Below are 23,153 nucleotides of genomic sequence, written 5' to 3'. Positions count from 1 at the left end.
AGAACCTGCTTCTGCATCAGGTTAGAGATGGGTTGAGGATGTCATACTTTGATACGTTATGCATTAATATTCCTGACCAATGTTACTGGACCATCTTCAAAGATGTGTAGATAAACACAGAGAGTAAATCAGAGGGATAATAATCAATGTAAAGGTTCATGTGCGCAGATGCAGACACAAACATAGACACAGACACACAGACATACATGTATGTATGTATGTATGTATGTATGTATGGTATTCAGCTTTGTTCAGGTATTTTCCCATGTCATTATAGTTGTGCTTTTAAAGTTGTAGCAACGTTTCGGCAGAATCTCATCTGCCATCATCAGGCTTCTTTATAGTGTTCGTCTGTGAGTCAGACCTTCACAGCCGTTTCTGTTTTAAATTTGGTGCTAGCCTACTGCTGTGCCAGAATGGTTTTTTTCTTCATCCTGATTGGTTGGGAGTCTTGGTCTGTGTTTATTGGTCTTGGAGTTTGCTGTGTTCTGCTTGATTGAAACGTTACTACAACTTTAAAAGCACAACTATAATGACGTGGGAAAATACCCGAACAAACCTGAATACCATACATATATAAATACCTCGAAAACTTAAGAAGATTATATATATTATATATATATATATATATATATATATATATATATATATATGTATGTATGTATGTATGTATGTATGTATGTATGTATGTATGTATGTATGTATGTGATGGTTGGTTATTCCACGCATTGTAGTCTGCAAGCAGATTCATTCCATCATCAGGCTTCTGTATTGTGTCCAGAAGCCTGATGATGGCAGATGAGATTCTGCTGAAACGTTGCTACAACTTTAAAAGAACTACAATGACGTGGGAAAATCAACCAAGCCGAACACCATACATGTGTACCGCGAAAACTTAAGAAAACACATATATATATATATATGTATATATATATATATATATATATATATATATGTATGTATGTGTGTATATATATATATATATATATATATATATATATATATATAAAATTATTTTTAATTTATTTGACTTGTAACCCATCTCAACTAGAAGTAATTCTGGGTGCCTCATTAAAAGCCAATAAAACATTGAAGCAATAAATACTCTGAATAATTTATAATTAAAAAGATGGGAAGGAAGGGAGTAGAATGCAAACAGGGGAGAGGAGGAGTCTTGTCTTAATCCGTCAGCCACTTCCAGTGTGATGCACTGGAGCCCCAGGCCAACTGACAGAACCAGATATTCAGGCTTTTATGGAAATTTAGATCTCAGGACAGGAGTCATGGCAGAAAAGGCTCCTCTCCTGGATGCCACCAGTTGAAATTCCTTGATCGATGGGGTCAACAGCATGCCCCGTCTGCTGGCATGAGTGGGGTGGGCCAATTCCATTGGGTGTGAGGGTTGCCTGGCCCATGTCGTGAAGGGATTTAATAGTGATAACCAACATCTTGAATTGTACTCAGAAGCAAATCACCTGCCAGGGCAGCTCACAGAACTGCAGTGTAACATGGGCCACCCTAGGGACCCCAAGAACTGGCTGCACCACTATGTTTTGCACCAGTTACAGTAGGCAATGAGAGAATGACTGGTCCCAAATCGCACAGCCAGCCATCCTACCTAAGGTAGGAGTAGAACTCACAATTTCCTGCTTTCTAAGCAAGCACGTTAACCACTGCACAAAACTGGTTGTGATGGGGAGCCCCATTTGTACACACATTTTGGTACAACTGGACTTTTCAGGTTGTTTTTTTTGAAGACGTTTCGCTTCACATCCAAGAAGCGAAGAAATTCTTGGATAAGAAGCAAAACGTCTTCAAAGAAAAACCAGAAAGTCCAGTTGCCTCTTGAAAAAGCACCTTTGGGACTAGTATTTCATGCTTACTCAAAGTCAAGCCTAGATGAATTTAGTGGACTCTTAATACATATCCCTTACTATAGCAGTTCATTGTGCAGTACAGCGTTTTAGAATTGCATATCTAGTCTCAACTTTTTTGCCCTTACATTACAGTTGAAAATATGCTTTATCACAACAGTTCGATTCGTAGATACCGGGAGAAATCGAGCCTTCTTTTGGCTTGATTTCTCGCTTCAAACTGTTTTAAAGCAAAGCAGCAGTTATCTCTAACCACTGGAATTTATTAATCAAATCAATAGGAATATTACGACCAACTTTTTATCTTTTAATCACTCTGTCAAGGAGGAAACTTGACAATCCAGAATGAAACAGGAATCTTAGGGAAAGCGACAGTCAACTTACCATTGATCACAGACAAGCAGCAATAGAAAAGGCGAACGACGATGACTTATTAAACCAGCGACTGAAACCTTCCTCTGCGTACACCGCAATGCTTGCCCACAACCAAGATGGCAGAAGCCGAAGGTTTCCCTGAGTCTTCGCTTTGCCCTTTATCAACATGGCCATTTTCTGTGCCCTCAAATAAAATGCGAAGTCTCCATTTTGGTCTGGGGCAACTAAAACGCCGCCCGATTCGCGACCAGGTCTGCATTCTTTTTCTTCTTTCTTTCTTTTTTTAAACGTTAAAAAAAAGTTCGGTTAAAAATCGGGCAACGCTTTCCGTTGCAGTGGCAATAAAAGAGACGAGCTTAGCTCTTCGCAACAGGCAATAATCCTTCACTAACTGCATCCTTTTCCCGTAGCCGTGCTACTGTCAAACGGCCGCTTCCTTGCCCGCATCAAAGATGATTCCGTCCTCTTCTCATGCTCCTAGATGCTAAATGGGAGGTTTTAAGCAACTCTTGCTGAATAAGGTTCGGGCAAAAGCTTCCCAGCTCCCAGGCTGTTTCTTGTGCCTCGGTCGCTACTTTTTGGGGAGGCGACCGGTCCCCGAGTAAGTTTAGGGTTATTCTTTCTGGATTCCCTTTGCCCCCGCCATTCACCTCACGATTAATTTCTTGGCGCGCTCGTTCAAGTTCGAGTTTAGAGCAGAGGAAGAAGGGAGAGCTGGCATAAGCATGGCTGCAGAACCTTTCCTGAGGGCTTGCCCTGCTCCAGCTGACAGGGCTCAAGCGGAAAACCAAGAGGGAGACGCCGGGAAAAGGAGCAAGCAGGCAGCCGCCAAAGCCCGCTGGACACTTCTCAGACAGGTACGAAAAGTCAACGGCCAAAGCTGCTTGTTGTCCCCCCCCATCCCCAGGAACCCCGTCGCATCCCCTGCCATTTCTCTAGCATTGCAGATGGGCAATGGTTTCGCTTCGCTTCCTTTGAATATAAGTTATTTTGTTGCCTCTGTTTCACTGATGAGGCGGTAAAAGCTGATCTCGAATGACGCCCCCAACGGCTTTCTTGCAAGCTAATAACTGGCCGCCAGGGCAAAGGAGCAGAACCGACGGTTCTCTTGCTGTCTGTTATACAGCTCTTGCATCTCTTTAGGGAGATCCTGGCAGTCTGCGTTATTCTTTTTATATTTGAATAAGCCCCGAGGGAAATGGGTCTGACTTGACACTGAACTGGACCAACTCTGCTTCTGGTCTGAATAGCGATTCTGTGTCGGAGGATGTCCTGCTCTGAAACTTGCTATCACACCTGCTTTTTACAATGAAAGGGCTTAACTTTGCAGTTTGAAATAATGATGATGATGATGATGATGATGATGATAATAATAATAATTAATAATAATAATAATAATAATAATAATAATAATAATAATAATAATAATAATAATAATAATAATAATAATAATAATAATAATAATAATATAGAATGACGGTGGCAAAAGAAAGCAAAGGTAGTAGCAATAGTTTATAGATGCCTTGGTTGCATTTCCAAAACATCTGGAGCACTGCTTGAACACCTTGGGCATTGACAAAATCACCACCAGTCAATTGCAGAAGGCAGCTTTACTTGGAACAGTTTACATCCTGTGACAAGTGACGAAACCTGAAACATCTGCCAATTTTAGTTACTAGGGAAATAGATAAGATAAATTTATTGTCATTGTACTCAGAACCTGAGAACAACGAAATAAGGTGCTCTTTCACAACATACAACTGAACAACACCAAAAGACATATACAAATAACAATATAAAACAAATTGAAACAAATAACAGTTAAAAACTATACAACCAGGATATATATATGTTAAGACCACCAGATTCATAACTCTGCATTTAACCTGATCACAGCACTTGGGTAAAAGCTATGTTTAAATCTACTTGTCCTGGCTTTCAGCACTCTATATCGTCTTCCTGATGGTAGGATCTCAAACAACAAGTGGCCTGGATGTGAAGGGTCTCTCAAGATCTTTTGTGTCTTCCTTCTACATTCCATGTTGTACAAATCCTCCAATGAGGGAAGAGAACATCCGCTGATCTTTTGTGCCCTTTTTATCACTCTTTGGAGTGCCCTTTTCTCCGCCTCTGTACAACTCCTAAACCACACACAGAGGCAATAGGATAAAATGCTCTCTATAGAGCTTCGATAAAAGGCAACCAACAGACTCTCTGGCAGTTGTTGTGATCTTAAAAGTCTTAAAAAATACAATCGTTGATGAGCCTTTTTTTCTAGGGTTAAAGTATTTGCCCCCCATGTTAGATCTTGTTTCAGGGTGATACCTAGAAACTTACATTCTGCCACCTGTTCTACCAAAACACCATCGATGTACAACGGCTGGATATCCGAACAGAAAGACTTGATGGATAAAAAATACCAAATCCAGTCTAAGTGTGTGACAGACATAATAATATATTATTACAGTGCAATACACAATAGTGTTTTGTGCAATAGTGTTTTGTGCTATTACCAGTATGTGCAAAGAATAGAAAGGTATTGTAAGTTTGTGTACCTGTTCCATGAAGCAAATACTGGTCAGTGTAATAGCTGATTCTCATCCTGTAGTTTATTTGTTTAGAATTTTTTTCATCCTGCTTTTATTCCTTTTATAAGTAGCTCAAGGATGCAAATACATTTAACAACAACAATGTGTGGTAGGTTGGACTGAGAGAAAATGACTAGCCAAAGTCACACACAGCTCGCTTTCATGCCTAAGATGGAAGAAAAATAGTTTCTTGGTTTCTAGGCCAGCACCTTAACCACTCACCAAACTGGTGCTTTCCTTCCTTCTTGCCAGATGTTGCTTCCTATTGTAAGGCATGCTGTAATATATGGAGCAGCACTCACTTGTAGAATGTTGTATGAAATATAAGTTGTAAATAACTCTAGAAGAGATTGGGCAACTGTGTCTCTGATATGTTATAGGGTTTCCTGCTTGATCAGGGGGTTGGACTAGAAGATTTCCAAAGTCTCTTCTAACTCTATTATTCTGTTACCATACTGTACTGTATATTTCAAACAGACCATGAAAGACATTGTCTAACAAAACAATCATCATATTGCTCCTCAGAAGAAATGGTGAATGATACAGATTCTGGACAATCCAATTATTCTCTCTTTAATGAACATAATTCAACACATTTTCAAACTAATGTTAATTGATTTTACAGTATGTTTTCAAGTTTATTAAAACATGTTGCAGCTTCCTTAGTTTGAGATGATGTTTTTCATTATAGGTTTTGAAGCAAAAGCCCTTGGAGAATGCCAACCTTCAGCAAATATCAGTAAGACGATTTGCTTCATTTGGCCTCTTTTCAATAACTAAGGACAGTAACGTGATAGAAGATGACTCAAGATCTTGGTTTCAGTACAAAAGTAACTATTATCCTGACTATATTATATCATTAAGGTAAATATTATTTTAGTTCTGCAAATATTTTCTGTGTCTGCATATCGTTTATTTTCCTTTTTTTAGTTTTTATTTTTAATGACAAAATTGATTTTTTTCAGCCAAGGCTGGACTCAAAATTCTATCATCAGTTAAAATTTTAAGTTGAATTGGACTTTCATATACACTGTCTATTTCTAGAGTAAATTTTCTGTTACCCTATCAGTTTAGAGTCCTTACGTATTCACAAGTGAATTAAATCTAACCCATTTGATTGCCGTTGACTCTTATCTAACTCTAACCAAGTGATGACCATTAGTTGAGGCGATCTCTGTGCATATGCTTTTAGAATTCTTTATTGGCCAAATGTGATTGGACACACAAGGAATTTGTCTTTGGTGCATATGCTCTAAGTGTACATAAAGAAAAAATAAAATACATTCATCAAGAACCATAAGATACAACACTTAGTTATAGTCATAGGTTACTAATAAGCAATCAAATAATATTAGGAAACAAAGCAATATAAATTGTAAAGATACAAGTAACATGGTTATAGTCATAAGTGGGAAGAGAAAGGTACTAGAAAGGATAAGAAGAATAATAGTAATACAATCTTAGTAAATAATTTGACAGTGTTGTGGGAATTAGTTGTTTAGCAGAGTGATGACATTCAGGAAAAAACTGTCCTTGTGTCTAGTTGTTCTGGTGTGTAGTGCCCTTATAATGTCGTTTTGAGGGTAAGAGTTGAAATAATTCATGTCCAGGATGTGAAGGGTCTGTAAGTATTTTCACAGCCCTTTTTTTGACTTGTGCAGTATACAGGTCCTCGATGGAAGGCAGGTTGGTAGCAATTGTTTTTTCCGCAGATCTAATTATCCGTTGAAGTCTGTGTTTGTCTTGTTTGGTTGCAGAGCCAAACCAGACAGTTATAGAGGTGCAGATGACAGACTCAATAATTCCTCTGTAGAACTGAATCAGCAGCTGTTTGGGCAGTTTGAGTTTTCTGAGTTGGCGCAGAAAGAACATTCTTTGTTGTGCTTTTTGATGATGTTTTTGATGTTAGGTGTACATTTTAAGTCTTGAGATAAGATAGAATCTAGAAACTTGAAGGTCTCTATTGTTGATACTGTGTTGTCTAATATTGTAAGAGGTAGTAATATAGGAGGGTTTCTCCTAAAATCGATCACCATTTCTATTGTTTTGAGTGTATTTAGTTCAAGATTGTTCTGGTTGCACCACAAGGCTAGTTGTTCAACCTCCTGTCTGTATGCAGATTTTAGCAACAAATCAGTGAACCTTCACATGTGGTCATGCCTGACAATAAGGTATGGTGAACTACTGTATCTGCCTACTTTTTCTTTATAAGCTTCTTGTAATTTTTTTGATCTCTTAAACAATGTCACAGTACTGTTTCTAACTGTTGAATAAACTTCATTTAGTGTTGCAAAATCACCAGGAGTATATGATAAAAATATAAGTTTATATTTAAAAATACAAAGATAAAAGTAGTTTACATAGAGAATTGGAACAGAAAAGTTGTAGAAGAACCAGATCTTTTTTTCTAAAGTAAAGCAGTCATTAGGTCATTACTACAGTGTTAATATAAATGCATACTATAAATCCAAAGGAATGGATTAATTCTGTAATTTTACAGAGGCCTATCTTCATAGTCAGGTTGTCCTCCAACATATTACATTCTAGCAGAGCAGGCAAGCTCAGGAAAACAGAAGATAATAGCAGTGATGGAGGAAATGTGGCGTTGTGACAAATACAAATTTATTCTACTCAGTGAAGAAAAGGGAAGGAGAGGAAGAGAAGAGGGAGCAGAAGAAGAGGGAGAAGGAGGATTGGAGGAGGGAAAAGATGCAGAAAAGAAAAGAATGAAAAGAAAAAAGGAGAAAAAAGCAACAAAAAAAAAGGCTTAGCAGTGAGCAGTAGTGTCTGGAGGAATGGCAAACTGCAAGAGTAGCTGAGTACCAGGCAGCTGAGTGGCAAGCTGAGTGGTGCTATATCCAAAGAACTGGATGAGTTTGCAAGCCAACAATGGCACAACCTGGAAGAGTGAGTATAGCCCAGGAGCCAATGGAGCAGCAGTGATGAGGGAACTGGCAGTGGAGCAGCAGTGGAGATGGTAAACTGCTAGCCTGGCAGAACAGTGGCAGAGGCACTTACAGACTTTTTGATACTATGGATAAAAACATCCCATTTATTTTATATTTGTGGAAACTAGGTTTACAAAACCTTACCTTCAGGACAGATAAGAACATGTACTTAGATTATTGCATCCCAATGTCTTAGAGCGCCCCCAAATTGCCTTGATAAATAAATAAAAAATTAAATTTAAATAGTTCTGTCAATAAAACCTGGAGAATAATTTCTGGAAGAGTTTCTATTATAAAACTGTGAACATTGAGTTTCCATAAATTTTTAAGATTCTAACACACCAGGTTGTCTATGGCAGAAATTGAAAAGAAATATCAGCAAAGTTCAAATTTGTTTTTAATACAATCTTGGACTCTGCAGGATGAAATCTTCCCTATCAAAGGTCCTGCAGAACAGAATAGCCTTTGATTTATTAACTGTGCCCAAAGGGGATTTTGTGCTTTGTTACTTGAAAAATGTTATTTTTATGTGGATAAAGGTGAAAAAATTGAGCAAAAATCCCAGGTTTTAAAGTATGCAATAAAGATTTTTTATGTATTTTTGATGCAACCAAATATACCGTGTCTCCCAAAAATAAGACCCACCCCCAAAACAAGCCCTAGCCTGGGTTTTTTGGGGAAGGACTAGTATAAGCCCTACTCTGATAATAAGCCTGGGGGTGGGCATGGCCAGCAAGAGAGATGGCAAGTGTGTGGGGGCTGATGGTGTCCGGCAGCAGCTGCAGCCCCCTGGCTCCTTGGCGCAGCACAAATACTGATAAGTCCAAGCATGGAGGCAGAGGTGGATGGGGAGAAGACAGGTGATTCGGATTTGCTATGAGGCTGCCTGGCTCATGGGAGGCTCTTGGGAGGCTTGTGTGGCAGCACCGGCAGCAAGTGAAGGCAGAGGCATGGGGAATGAGGAAGCCAGGTGATCCCGACACCCTGCATGGGTGCTTATTTGGTGCAGCCGCAGGCAAGCGAGCGACAGTGGGACAGAGTGGGCGGTGTGTTGGGATCGCCTCTGCCTCTGCCTGGCTCTGCTTCACACATTTTGCCCAGAGGGAGACAAAGCCTGTCTGCTTGCAAAGGGGACACTTCGAAATTAGGGGACTGGAGACTAAAATATATGAAGAATGGTTACAGGAACTGGGCATGGCTAGTCTAGTGAAGAGAAGGACCAGAGGAGACATGATAGCAGTCTTCCAATATTTGAGGGGCTGCCACAGAGAGGAAGGGGTCAAGCTATTTTCTAAAGCTCCTGTAGGCCAGACAAGGAATAATGGATGGAAACTGAACAAGGAGAGATTTAACCTGGAAATAAGGAGAAACTTTCTGACAGTGAAAACAATCAACCCATGGAACAGCTTGCCCTCGGAAGTTGTGGGAGCGCCATCACTTGAGACTTTCAAGAAGAGATTGGACTGCCATTTGTCAGAAATGGTGTAGGGTCTCCTGCACAAGGGGTTGGATTAGATGATCTACAAGGTCCCTTCCAACTCTGATTATCTGTTATCTGAAATGGAGCTAATCGTTCTGTTTCAAACTGTCTTCTTCTAATACCAATAAAACTTTTACTTATCTACGGTGATTGTATGAAGAGTCATGAATCAGTCTATTTCTACTTCCAAAGCTGTAGGGGGAAACCTTGTGTTACATCCCCAGGATTTAAACAGTAGCTAAATTCTTGGAATTCTGCTGACTGTGGGCCATATCACTATTTTTCTAGTGTCACAAAAAATTGTAACTGAGAAGAACTAGTTAATTCAGACACTGAATCAAGTAATGTAGCAAGTGGGAAAGATTTCACTGCAGTAGATAGTTCTTCCTCAGTCAGGATTATTAAAGTGAATTAAAGTGAAGCAAGACAAAAATGTAAATTATTTCAATTACCTGATAGCTGTTCTGTTACAGAATATCCCCATTAAAAAAAAATCACACAATACCATGCATTTTCTGTCTATTTATTCCTCCTTCAATGTAATTAAACAGCAGAAGCTATTTAAGATCCCTCCCATCTTTCCCGCATATTTCAAAAGTTGAACTCACGTTCTGTTCTGTACTGTACATTAGCATTCTTGTAAATAACCGTTCTGATTGGCTAAGACGCGCGGTGACCCGATTGGTCGAGCGAGCCGCACTGATTGGCCCGCCGCGAATCCCCGCGATTGGAAGAAACCGATCGCGGGAGATTCAAAGCGGTGTCATTGGCCGCGGCTTGGCCGGCAAGTTCTATAAAAGCCGCCGTCTGCTCTAGCCGCACCGAGTCGATCTCGGGACCAAATAAAGAGCTGAAAACGGTCACTGACTCCCGAGCCTTCCTTCCTACGGCGAACTTAACACTGGCGACGAAGGTGGGATCGCAGAACTGATACCCACTGAGCACGTGACACCGAGAGAAGCAAGATCGACGAGATGGCCAGCATCGCACCACCCGCACCCTTTAACCAAGCTACTGAGGACTGGGAATCATACATTGATCGGTTCCTGATGTTCTTAGAGAGTAGCAACCTCAAGGATGCAAACGGGCAGAAAAAAAGGGCCGTCTTCCTGACGCACTGCGGGCCCGCAGTGTTCAAGATGGCAAAAGCCCTCGCGAAACCCGAGGACGTGAAGGCGATAGACTGGGCCGACCTCGAACCGCTGCTACGAGGCCACTATGCTCCCGCCGTGCCCACCCTCATCAGGCGGCACGACTTCTACCAGCGAGACCAAAAACCGGGTGAGAGCATTAGTGATTTCGTGGCAGACCTGCGGAATCTGGGAGGCATGTGCGGCTTCACAGACATGGACGAGGCGTTACGCGATCGCGTCGTCCTGGGGCTCAGGGACCCTGTCCTACAAAGCCGACTGATGGCAAAGGGCGACATCTCCCTCACAGACGCCCTGGCCGAAGCCACCGCAGCCGAGGCGACCCGGAAGTCAGCGGCCCGAATGCGGAGGCCAGACACCGGGGACCGAGCCTCGACCTCCGAAGCGACCCCGATAACCGAGACACCTCCAGAAGCAAGCCGCCGAGCGACCACCACCACCCATCATGGCGACCTCAACTCCGCCTCCGACACCACGGACGAAGAGGAGGACATCCATCGGCTCCAAATGGAGCGAGACCGGCGCGAGCGGCGGAGTCGTAAGTCGGGACTCCAATGTGCCGGGTGCGGAGGCGACCATCCTCGATCGGAGTGCTGGTTTTTCGACACGATCTGCCGGCAATGCGACAAGAGAGGCCACATCGCCTGAGTCGGCCGACTAAAGAAAGCTTACAGCCCCCGACAACAGCGGCCGGAGATGGGACGGCACCCCCCCCAGGGCAAGAGACCGCCAGACCGAGAGTCGTTGGAACCGGGACGGACGGGGCCGACGGAACGGCGAGAACCGACAGAGAGAGGAAACACACCAGACGGTCGTCATCGGCCATTCGTCGAGCGCTGATGCCCGAAAGTTATACGTGGAAGTGGGCATCGAGGGAAAGCCATGCAAGATGGAGGTGGACTCCGGGTCCTATCTCTCCATGGTTGCATGGCGGGAAATCAAGCGCCTGGTGCCCGCCATCCACAAGAGGGGGCTGGAAAGCCAGAGGTTAATCCTAAAGGACTATCAAGGAAACCGCATCCCCGTAGTCGGAACAGGACACTTCGAAGTCACATTCAAGGGGCGCACGGCAAGACTTCCCCTGACAGTCGTGGACAGAGACCGACCAAGCCTCTTGGGATTACAGTGGTTCGCGCCGCTCGGGATCGAAGTAACAGGCATCGACCACATCACGGAAGCAGACTGGGAGGAGCAACTCGCAAGGGACTTCCAGGAAGTGTTCGACGGCACCCTAGGCAAGTACCGAGGGCCCCCCATCTCTTTCAGTCTAGACCCCAGCGTTCCCCCGATACGCCTAAAGCCAAGGTGGGTACCCTTCGCACTCCGGCCCAAGATCGATGAGCAAATAGACAAGCTCATCAAACAGGGGGGCCTAGAGCCAACTGACCATGGTCGGTGGGAAACACCCATAGTCACCCCAGTTAAGCCCGATGGGTCGGTGAGAATCTGTGGGGACTATAAGGCCACCCTAAACTGCGCCTTACAACAAAGCGCCTACCCCGTCCCAGTAGTGCAGCACCTCCTACACTCACTGGGGGGAGGCAAGGTTTTCGTGAAACTCAACCTGGCACAAGCCTACCAACAGTTACCAGTCGACGCGGAAACCGCCGAGGCGCAAACCATAGTAACCCACCGGGGGGCTTTTCGTTGCAAGAGACTCCAGTTTCGAGTCAGCGTGGCACCAGGAATTTTCCAGAGCCTCATGGAGAGACTCCTGCAGGGAATCAAGGGGGTGGTGCCCTACTTCGACGATGTACTCGTGTCAGCAGCCAACCAAAAAGAACTGGAGGGTCGCCTGAGGGAGGTACTACAAAAATTCAAAGACACGGGGCTAAAAGTCAAAAAAGAAAAATGCCAGCTGCACACCGAGAGGGTCAAGTTCCTAGGATATCTCCTAGACCGGCACGGAATTCACCCAACCGAGAAAAAAATCAGAGCCATCAAAGAAGCCCCCAGGCCAAAGAATAAAACGGAACTACAGGCGTTTCTGGGACTAATTAACTTCTATAATGTTTTCCTACCCCAAAAGGCAACCGTGGCGGAACCGTTGCATAGGCTCCTGGACAAAACGGCCACCTGGACCTGGGGGAAACGTGAGGAAGTCGCATTCAACAGAACCAAGGACCTGCTCACATCGGATGCCGTCCTCATCCAATACAACGAAACCCTACCATTAGCAGTCACATGCGACGCATCACCTTTCAGCGTCGGAGCCGTCCTCAGCCACACTCTCCCCGATGGAAAAGAAGCACCCATCGCCTTCTTTTCGAGAACCCTCTAAAAACCAGAAAGAAATTACAGTCAGCTGGACAAAGAGGCCCTGGCAATCGTCGCTGCCATAAAGAGGTTCCACGAGTACCTCTATGGCAGGACCTTCACCATCATCACCTATCACAAGCCGCTGCTGGGGATCCTGGCAGGGAACAGGGCCACCCCAAACATTCTATCTCCAAGAATGACAAGGTGGTCCAAATTCCTTGCCGCCTACAGTTACCGCCTAACCCACCGACCCGGTAAAATGATCACCCACGCAGACACCTTGAGCCGCACGCCGCTGCCCGACCTGGACTCCGACCCAGCACCTACAACGTCCACCCTTAGCATAGAGACTCTACCCAATCTACCTGTAACCGTGTCAGACATTGCCCGCGAAACCAATAAAGACAAACGTCTGGCGCGGGTCTTGCATTGGATAGAGAAAGGGTGGCCAGAAAAAGACGACGACGAGAAATTCAGGACATTTCGAAACCGGCAAACAGAACTGTCATTGCAAAAAGGCTGTTTACTATGGGGGGATAGGGTTGTCATCCCAGAAAAATTACAAGAAAGGGTTTTGGAGTTGTTGCACGAGGGGCACCCGGGCATCGTTAGGACTAAAGCCCTGGCCAGGAGTTACGCCTGGTGGCCAGGGATGGACAGACAAATCAAGGCATGGGTGGCAGCATGCAGACAATGCCAAGCGTCCAGGTCAAGCCCCCCCCTCCGCCCCAATCCTGGAATGGGAAACCCCCAAGGGACCATGGTCCAGGATTCATATAGATTTCGCCGGACCTACGAAAGGGCACACCTTCCTCATTACGGTAGAAGCTTACTCCAACTGGCTGGAGGTAAGCAACATGAAAACTACCACCACAGAGGCCGTTACTAAAGAACTCAACAGACTATTCTCAACCCACGGCCTCCCAGACGTCATCGTATCGGATAATGGGCCCCAATTTACCTCGCTGGAATTTGAAAAATTCCTAGCGGAACGGGGAATACGGCATGCACTGACAGCGCCGGCACATCCGGCGGTGAATGGGAGGGCGGAACGAATGGTTCAATTTACAAAAAAAAAACAATCCAAAAAATAGAAACCTGGGAAATACAAGAAAAGATTAATAAAATGCTATTTATACAACATATAACCCCAAACACGACAACAAACAAAAGCCCGGCCGAACTATTAATGGGAAGGAAACTAAGGTCCCCACTTGACAGACTGCACCCTACATATAACCCAGAAAAAAACCGACTCATCTAGCAAACACCGAACATTCACACCGGGCGACGCAGTATACGCAAAAAATCTCACAGGGGACCCGCTCTGGGTACCAGCAACCATAACCCAGGTGACAGGTCCCCGCTCGTACCGGCTACAGACAACCGACGGACGAGCATGGAAAAGACACATCGATCAGTTAAGATCGAGAACCAACACGGGAAATACAACCGACACGCAAGCACACACGGAAGAAAACACCAGCCAAGAGGGGAGGGAAAACCCCGGGAACCAAAATAACCAACCCCAGCAAGAAAGGAACCAAGAATACTCACCAGCGGAGGAAGAAACAGACGAACAACTCGAAGCCTCGCCTGGAAGGAACAGCCAAGACAGCTCAACCAGCCCGGAAAGACCGGGTGGGAGAAACAAAGCCAGCAACTCAACCAGCCCAAGTAGACCGGGAGGAAGCGACAGCGAAAGGCCCGGCTCACCCTTCCAGGCGGTTTCATCGATGAGGCAAGGAGCGACACAGAACCCGACCGAGCCGTTCGAAGACCAGACACCAACTAACCTGCGCAGGTCCAGTAGACAAGTACGGAGCCCCGCCTACTTACGGGACTACGTCACGTAGGACCATACCAAGAGGGGAGGGGTGTTCTGTACTGTACATTAGCATTCTTGTAAATAACCATTCTGATTGGCTAAGACGCGCGGCGACCCGATTGGTCGAGCGAGCCGCACTGATTGGCCCGCCGCGAATCCCTGCGATTGGAAGAAACCGATCGCGGGAGATTCAAAGCGGTGTCATTGGCCGCGGCTTGGCCGGCAAGTTCTATGAAAGCCGCCGTCTGCCCTAGCCACATCGAGTCGATCTCGGAACCAAATAAAGAGCTGAAAACGGTCACTGACTCCCGAGCCTTCCTTCCTACGGCGAACTTAACACGTTCATAGGCATTAGCAGAGCTCTATTTTTTCCCCAAGAAAAATTGTGATGATGTATACAATGTCTATGTTCATATTATAGAGAATATGGCCATTTTGTAAAAGATGCACACCTAAAACATCTCCTTCCAGAACACCAACGAAATGGTTAAATTTAAGCAAGGCTTGAAATGTTCCAAATCTAAACTATCAAAAAATGAGGTTATAGAAATTATATATGAAACAGTCTTCACATTATTGTGCATTTTTACATTGTTATGATTTGTTCTTGATACTGCAACTTTAATAAGATTTTCTCTTTTTCCATTTTACTTTTTTTTTCATTGCTGTGCTACTTATGCTACTTATGTCCTACATTTGCTAATAGCTATCATAGGATTTAGAAAAAAAAGCTAACTTTGTATTTTTTCCTTGTTATTCTATCCTTGAATTTACATTCTTGATTTTCCCTTGCCGGTATTACTGGATCTTTCCCCCATCTCTGAAGAGGTTAAGTTTCTCAGAGCTCAGTTAAGACTGACCTTCACCTGCCTATAAGCATGCATTGTTTGAATTGCTTCCTGTTTATACTTTTCAAGGTTTGTTAAGTCCTTATAATTAAATAAGTATTGTGAATAGTTTTGTCTAACACTGTCCTTAATCGCTGCTAATAGCTCAACCTTGTGACCATTAGAGCTCAGCAAAATGTACTTTCTGTCATTGTTTGTATAATTTCCCCTCCTTTGTTTGCACTGTCCTATTGTATTTAATACTTACCTATATGCAAAGAATATATTTAGACTTGAATAAAATGCTATAAAGGGGACAAGGGTACATATAACAAGGCAAGAAAAATATGCCTGTGATGTGCTTCTCCCAATTATGGAATTTTAAAATGAAGTTCCATTACCTTTTGTCCTTGCTGCTAATTTCCTCAAGAAGATGATCCCACGGGGTCAGAAATGAAGCATCTAGACTTTAAGTGGATCACAAACATTTAATGTGATGCACTGTCAGTTAGTCATTCCTGTTACATTATAGAGCCAAACAGAAATAGAACTTGCACCACTGAAAACTTTGTTAGTTATAAGTATGCTGTCTCCCAGGAGTCTGTTCATTTTTCAGTTTGTTGAAGCTATTGATGGTTATTTTTATCCATGTCTAAGTGCACTGATCCTCTCTTATTCACTATCAATAATCATCAACAGTCTCTACAATTTTATTTAGCATACTCATTAAATTTACTAATAGTCCTAGGAACTGACTGGTTCAGTTTATCAATGCTCATATTCATTGAGACTGAAGAACCTAATCTTTGATTCTATGGCATACAACACTTACATTTTGTTTGGCCTCAGACTTACCCTGCTCATCACCTGCAGCAGTAACTTCTTACCACATTGTTGGCCAAATAAATGGATTTTGAAAGATGCCATTGGGAAAAGATTTTATTGGTATTTGAGTCTGCTTCTCTATTGTACTGGGGGGGGAAAACACAGGACCCATATGTGTGTGGGGTCATATGATTTGTGACTTTCTGGTATAAGCAAGTTTCTGAATAGATGATGACCAGTTACTACCTCAGTTACTTAATGACAAGACCAGTTTGGTCTAGTGGTTAAGTCGCTATGTTAGAAAGTGGGAAAGTGTGAATTCTAGTCTCGCTTTAGTCATGAAAGCCAGCTGGGTGACTTTGGGCCAATCATTCTCTCTCAGCCCAACTCACCTCATAGACTAGTTGTGGGGAAAATAGGAGGAGGAAGGTATGTTTGATATGTTCACTACCTTGAATTATTTGCAAAAAAATAATAAAGGCAAAATAAAAAGGAATGGCTTATTGCCTAGACTAGAGTTAAGTCTGACAGGACTTTATAGAATGGATTTGATGAATTTGATGCCAAATTTTCATAGATGTGACCTATTTGAAAAACAAGCTGCTTATAGTGCTGTGCCAACAGTTCAGTTAAAAACAGCTCCATGCACTGACCAACTAGTTTCATGTGGCTTACAGTATGTCCAAATTTGATGATTCAATCGATATACAAAACTAAATTGGATTTAGTTATTAGACTAATACAAATATTAGAGTTTGAAATGTTTTGAAATAAGGGATAAGAGCAGCAAAAATCTAAGCTTATCAATGACAACTGAGGAATTGCAGAAGGGGAAGAGAAATAATGGCCCTGGGAATATTAGAAAGTGGGTGGGCCTCTGGGATTTGAAGGAAAGCAGAGAGGAAAGGAGGAAAGATATAATAAGATGGTTTATGGATGTTGCATGCTTAGAACTGCTTGGGAAGGAGGGAAAATGTATAGCAGCTTTGCCTTCTCACTCCATGAATACCACTTGATGATTTTGTTTTGGTTGGAACGGCAATCCAATTTTGTTTCAGCCCATCTGGAATGGATCAGCAGAACTTTTGCAATACACTATCATTATTTCAGATTTGAAACAAAACACATTTTCCATTTCGTGCACTCTTGTAACAGATTCATATGCCATTATTAAGCAAGCTACATAAAGAATTTAAAATAGGATGTGATTTTTCTTGGAAAAAAGTTGATAGATATGTAAAAGCAGAGAAATCTTTTACATGTCCTGTTACTCACACAAACAAACCAGTTTTTAGGGTAGACATATGAAAACTATGTATGATTAAATGTGTACCACACACTTCAGGAAAACTGATACTGAAAGCACAACCAAAACCAGGACTGTGGTAGGATAGTGGTGGTAATGGGGAAGGAAGACAGCCATGGTACTAAATGCGATTACACAAAGAATTTAAACAATTTAATTATTTGAATTTTTTTAAAAGGAGCATCTATTATTGGTTGCCCACCTTATTGTGATGGTGATGGTGGGGGTATTTTGAAAGGGATTAGTAAAATAAGTTAGGCATATATGTCTAGAAAATATATTCTCAGCAAGAAGACCCAAAGCATGATGGTCATCCCAGCTGCCAGCTAAAGTAAGCAGGCATTTATATTGGGCAGCAGCAATATAGGAAGATGCTGGAGACAAAAGGTCACAGTGACAATGGAAAAGGCATCAATTAATAGTGCCCATGAGAAGGTAATGGTAAACTATTTTTTATTTATATCAAGAAAACTACATGGATAAAAATCAACCCAGATTTCTCACTAGTGGCACAAATATTGGGAAATATTATGTGAAGCCCTAATTCTCTGAGGAAAAGGTGAAAGGAAAGAGCAGAAGAGAATGACCAGCAGGACAGTGGTGATAGGTGCACCATTGGAACCCTTGAAAGACCAGGTTAGGGATTGATCAATATGGAGAAAATCCAGTAAAAGAGAAGTATATGTAGCTCAGGGTTGAACATTGGGGTTCTTTGTTTTTCTGCTTGATATTGATGTTGTTTTCTGCTGGATTGTTTGTCTAATGTGAGTTCCTGCTTATATGGGTATTGTTTGCTGGTGAGGAGGAGTTCTGGTCTTTTTATTTCCTTCTTAGGTTTTTAAATTGTCTCTTTTGGAATGATATGCAAATATGATTTATCTGTATGTGTCTATTGTTGGCTGATTTGTCCAAATGTCAAGCTTCCAGGAATTCTCTAGCACTTGAAACTATGGCTGAATCTATTTATGTGTTGTGAGATTAAAGAGTTTTCATTATGTTTTCTGTCTGATAGTTGGTATTCATGAATTCCCTCCACTAATGTTCTACCTGTCGATCCCATGTTGTGGCTGTTACAGTCTTTACACTGTATGTTTTAGATGACTCTGTTTTTTTTGTAATGGATTTTTTGTTTACTTAGGATGTTTTGAATCTTAAGGAGGTTAAGACCAAGCTTTTATGTACTGCATAGATTTTAAATTCTTAACATCTAACAATATACAGGACAATGAACATTGACTACATTTTACTGATCATTTGAAAATAGACATCTGAGTGAACAGTTCCAGCTTGCCATGCATATTATTCATGAGAACATTCAATTTTACATGGTTCTTATTTGTTGATACACCCCTGTGTTCCAGAAAGAGATGATGATTTGATCATATTCACTTTGTATTATAGATATAGTTGCTATGGCGATGTATTAATAATTATGTATTGTTGATCTTGCATTGAGCATAGAGGAAAGGTAAGAAGACAAAAATCTATTTGTCACTGAGTAAGAGAATTTGCATGTGCAGCCTTTTTTTAAATGAAAATACAAATTGTTCAGTTGGAATAATAGTTACAGTTTTATTTTGTATTCTGAAGTCTTGATATGGTTGTACCTTCAAATAACAAAAAGTACCAGTGTGAATCAGTAACTGTGGTACACAAACCACAAATGAATGAGGAAAAGTGCAAGGAAAGAGGAAATGAAAGAAGGATTCCAGGACAGAAAGCAGGGGGGGAAATAAAACTAGATGAAGAAATGGGAACACCAGCCTATTGTCTATTAAAACGGCTCATTTTATCTTCAAGTTCTATATTTTCACAAAGGCCCACTACATTTCAGGGATTAATGAGTTATAATTTGAACACAGAATAGTAGGATGTGGATTTTTTCCTTTTCTCCCTCTGGTGGTAAGACTTTAAAAAAATTGTGATGGCTGTACATATGACATTGTCCTTTTTTTGCACTGATAATGGCGGTGGTTATTTTTTTTTTCTTAGATGCAACAGCAAATTATTAAATGTTGAAGATGTTCTGACAAGCTTTGACAACACAGGAAACGTTTGTAAGTAATGATTTTTGTTCTTGATTATGGTTGTTTTATTAATAACATTTAGCATGTATCTCAGTACAAAAATCTGTGCCAAAATATGTTTTCAATGTGAATATCATAGAAGGAAAACCAGAACTAAAATAAGACAAAGAGGAGAAAGTAATTTTTGCATTGAAAACATTTTTCTTTCTCTTGTAATTATCTGTTGAAATATCTGCTTCACATGAGCCTTGAAAACTGATTATAATATCACATATTGATATATTGCAATGGGTTGTGATGACAACTTTGAGAAACAGGAGGAAGAGCTGCAGCCTAGATCTGATAAACAAAATCTGACTTGAAAGGAGGAATGAGGTTAGAGTAACTATCTTAGAAGATGCCCACTCCCCAAATTATCTGGAAAGTAAAGACAGGGGATAGGGGAAGTGTTTTCAGAGTTGCAAGAATCTGTTATTGTAATCTTACAATAAAGAGACTTATGGAGTTCTAGCATCCTGAAAACTAATCTAAGGATTGAATAAACACTCTGGAACAAAAGTGTCCTAACTTATAAAATGTAGGTTGTGGCCATTCATTTCTTGGGGGTGGGGGTGGGGGGAGAATATTCCATGAAATGGAGTCATGTCTAACAGATTTACCTGATCTTCATATCACCTCACAAGTATAAATAAATAAATAAATAAATTTGCTTCATTTTTTTCAATCTGATTTTGAACAACTAAATATAATAACAATTTCATCAAATTAAATATTTTGACATAGCACTTTGCATCCATTTCACTTTCTAGGCCCGTTTATTCAGAGATTTCTTTTGACACATAATTAAGTTCCTTAAGTATCATCATTACATAAAAGAATCTACATATGTATAATACCAATTATCTTTGAGATAAAGATTAACAATGACTGTGCATGCAAAGTAACACTTAATCTCAGTTTAATGTAGAAAATATAATTATCAACAAAGGTTTTACTTCTCTTTAAATACATTCATTTGTAATATTGTTTATTATAGAAAGAATATGCCATTCAAAGAGCCAATTACCCATGTCACAATACAATCCTATTAAGAGTTAGGTTTCCTTCAAGTTATTTCAGTATAGATGGATATGCTGTATGATAGAGGATTTGACTGTTGGAATATCCTAAAATATTAATTCTTATTCTTTGATTTTTGCTATTGGTGTATGAGTGCATATTTTTGGTGTTGCTTTCAGATGTTCCAACTCAATTATCTCGTCTTTTCCTCTCAGTAATTCTCTATGCAGTTTCCCATCAGTTGAACTTTTGAAGAAATACTTGTTGGAGTTTCTCTTTCAGTAGCTGTCATTGTCCTGATTCAGACAATATCCTTAACTGGATCTTAGGAGAAGATTCTATGGTGCAATCTTCAAAACCCAATTATTTGATCTAGCCAAATCCAAATAGGGTTAGCTTTAATACCCCAAAGACTTGGGTTTTATTTGGACTAAGTTAAATTTACCTGAAGTTTAATTTTCAGACAAAATCTCTAGGTATTCCATTTCTGGGGCCTGTTTTGTCCCACTCCTGGAAACCAATAAGGGAGGAACAAAGGGAACAGAAAAGGCAGGTATGTTTGCGAGAGTTACAAGCTGCGAATACCCTAAAGGGAAAAGTTTTTTTTTCTTTGTTCGACTCTGCTTCCTAAAGTGACACCGGAAAAAAAAAATATCTTTTTGGCTGTGAGTGGGAAGGGAGAGTGAAAAAAAATCTGAGCAAAATTTGAAAATAAGGAGAAGATTGCCTAGAATTGCAAAGAGTTTAAAAACTTCCAAAAAATATACTTGAAAAGGATTTGTGATTACTTTAACCCCAGAAAGAGAAAGTCAAGAAGAAGAAGGTATCTAAAAGAAACAATCTGTTTGGATTGTTTGGTGATTTTGGAACCTTTGGAAATTATTTCTGATTAAATCATCTGGGTGGTTGTTTGGAAAAACTTTTTCTCTACACAATGGCATCATCTATGGATGAATTGGAACTTATATATCAAAAATTTGAAAGAGAAAAACAAGGAGGTGAAGATGGACTTGGCACTATTTTCCAATACTTAGAAATGGCGGTTTATATTTATGTGAAGCAGAATGAGGATGATGGGGATAAAGAAGAAGGAGAAGCCATCTTTGATGAGAAAAGGACTTTGATTGGAGAAGGGAAAAGCGGAGGTCTTTAAGATCTGGAAAAACAGCCCAAAAAGAGAAGAATAAGGTGGAAAAGGGATATTATGTTAAGAAACAACAGAAAGGGGGAAAGCAGAATAAAAGGGAGGTGGGGAGACAAGGTGTTAAAGAGGACAAGGAGAAGAAGAAGCAAGGGAGAAAGGATGGTGGGGAGCAAGATATTAAGAAGCAAAAGTTTTTCAGAGATAATGGATAAGTCTTATTGTTAATGGGATTCTAGAAGGTACATAAGATTGCATTTTTATATCTGTATTTAGAAGTAATTATAGAAAATTAGAAATAATATGTAGTTTAAAATGTGATAAAATATTTAACATAAACAAGTGAAATTTTGTTAAGAAAAAGGGAGTATTGTAATGAAATATGATCCAAGATTGTGATGTGGGGGTGGTGGTGGTGGTAATAATCGTGGAAAGCACAAGTGTTCCCACAAAGGCATGACATTCAATTGAAATGGATAAAATGTTTAAGATATAAATGATTGTCAATATTAATAATTAGAAGATGGTATATTAGCAAACCTTTTGTGAAATGAGATTTGAAGTAGAAGAAGGAGGAACATTTCAATGAAATATTGAGCTATAATATGTGATGTGGGGGGGGGGGATAATTTTGAAAAATAGGGCTCTCATAAAAGCATGTGATTTAATTGAAAAGTAATGAGTTAAATATCTAAGATATGAATGAATATCAATATTAATGAATAGATTTGTATTATTTTTGATAATATAGTATAATTTTAGAATGTACCAGACAGAATCCCAATGTAGGTTATGTATTTTATATTAAGTACTATAAATATAGGGGAAAAAGACAAAGGCATCATACTCCATATAGTGTATAGGAGAGGTACTTCTTCTTTTTTTTTAAAGAAGAAAAATAAATGATTGGCTGGAATAGAACAGACAAAGAATAATAAATATTACGATATGAATTGAGAGGAGATAAAAAAATAAAAATGAAATAAAATTGAGAAAATTTAAAGGAGAGGAGAAGTTATATAGAAAATTGAAAAAGTTAAGAAGATATGAAATGGTATGTAAAATGAATATGAAATTCAATTTGTGTCTGTACCAAGAGTTTTAACCCGGGACTAAGCAACTTTCAGAAAAGAGATTTTTTATACTTTTATGTTTTGTGTTTATGTGTATTTATGTATTGTTTGTCTTGAAAAATAAAACTTGTTTAAAAAAAAGAAAAAGAAAAGGCAGGTATGTGTACAACTCCTCCAAACTTATCCATGATAGCCTGGCTTTGATTATAGTATGCCATTGTTCATTTTTGGAGGTACGGGAGGGGGAGAATAAGAGGCAGGAAATTTGGAGGAAAGTGACTACTAATCAGCCTAGTTGATATCAAATTTGAGGATGGCCCCCAATCAATCCTCTCATTTCAAATCACTTGCTAGTGGGAGAGAAAGAAAAACAAATGGACTAAAGGAGGGAA

At 40.7% G+C, this 23,153-nt stretch overlaps 2 protein-coding genes across 3 annotated transcripts in view; one reads left to right on the top strand and one right to left on the bottom strand.

Moving 5' to 3' along the window:
- Positions 1 to 2,473, bottom strand: part of PREPL (prolyl endopeptidase like) — a 30,085-nt gene extending 27,612 nt beyond the window's left edge. For both annotated transcript variants that reach the window (XR_015749167.1, XM_087962840.1), the window contains exon 1: positions 2,259 to 2,473. The gene's annotated coding sequence lies outside the window, so the exon portion shown is untranslated. The remainder of the gene's footprint in view (positions 1 to 2,258) is intronic.
- Positions 2,474 to 2,915: 442 nt separating this feature from the next.
- CAMKMT (calmodulin-lysine N-methyltransferase) overlaps positions 2,916 to 23,153 on the top strand; it is an 81,942-nt gene continuing 61,704 nt past the window's right edge. Inside the window, exons 1-3 of the mRNA XM_087962865.1 lie at positions 2,916 to 3,106; positions 5,529 to 5,701; positions 19,454 to 19,518. Coding sequence (XP_087818991.1) covers positions 2,975 to 3,106; positions 5,529 to 5,701; positions 19,454 to 19,518 — 370 coding nt within the window. The 5' untranslated portion in view covers positions 2,916 to 2,974. The remainder of the gene's footprint in view (positions 3,107 to 5,528; positions 5,702 to 19,453; positions 19,519 to 23,153) is intronic.

This window comes from Notechis scutatus, chromosome 1 (assembly GCF_049901735.1).
Source record: "Notechis scutatus isolate UNSWTSFEM ecotype Mainland chromosome 1, rNotScu1.2, whole genome shotgun sequence".
NCBI classification, from domain to species: domain Eukaryota; kingdom Metazoa; phylum Chordata; class Lepidosauria; order Squamata; family Elapidae; genus Notechis; species Notechis scutatus.
The sequence above is the reverse complement of the archived record's forward strand: the minus strand, read 5'-3'. Positions and strand labels throughout refer to the sequence as shown.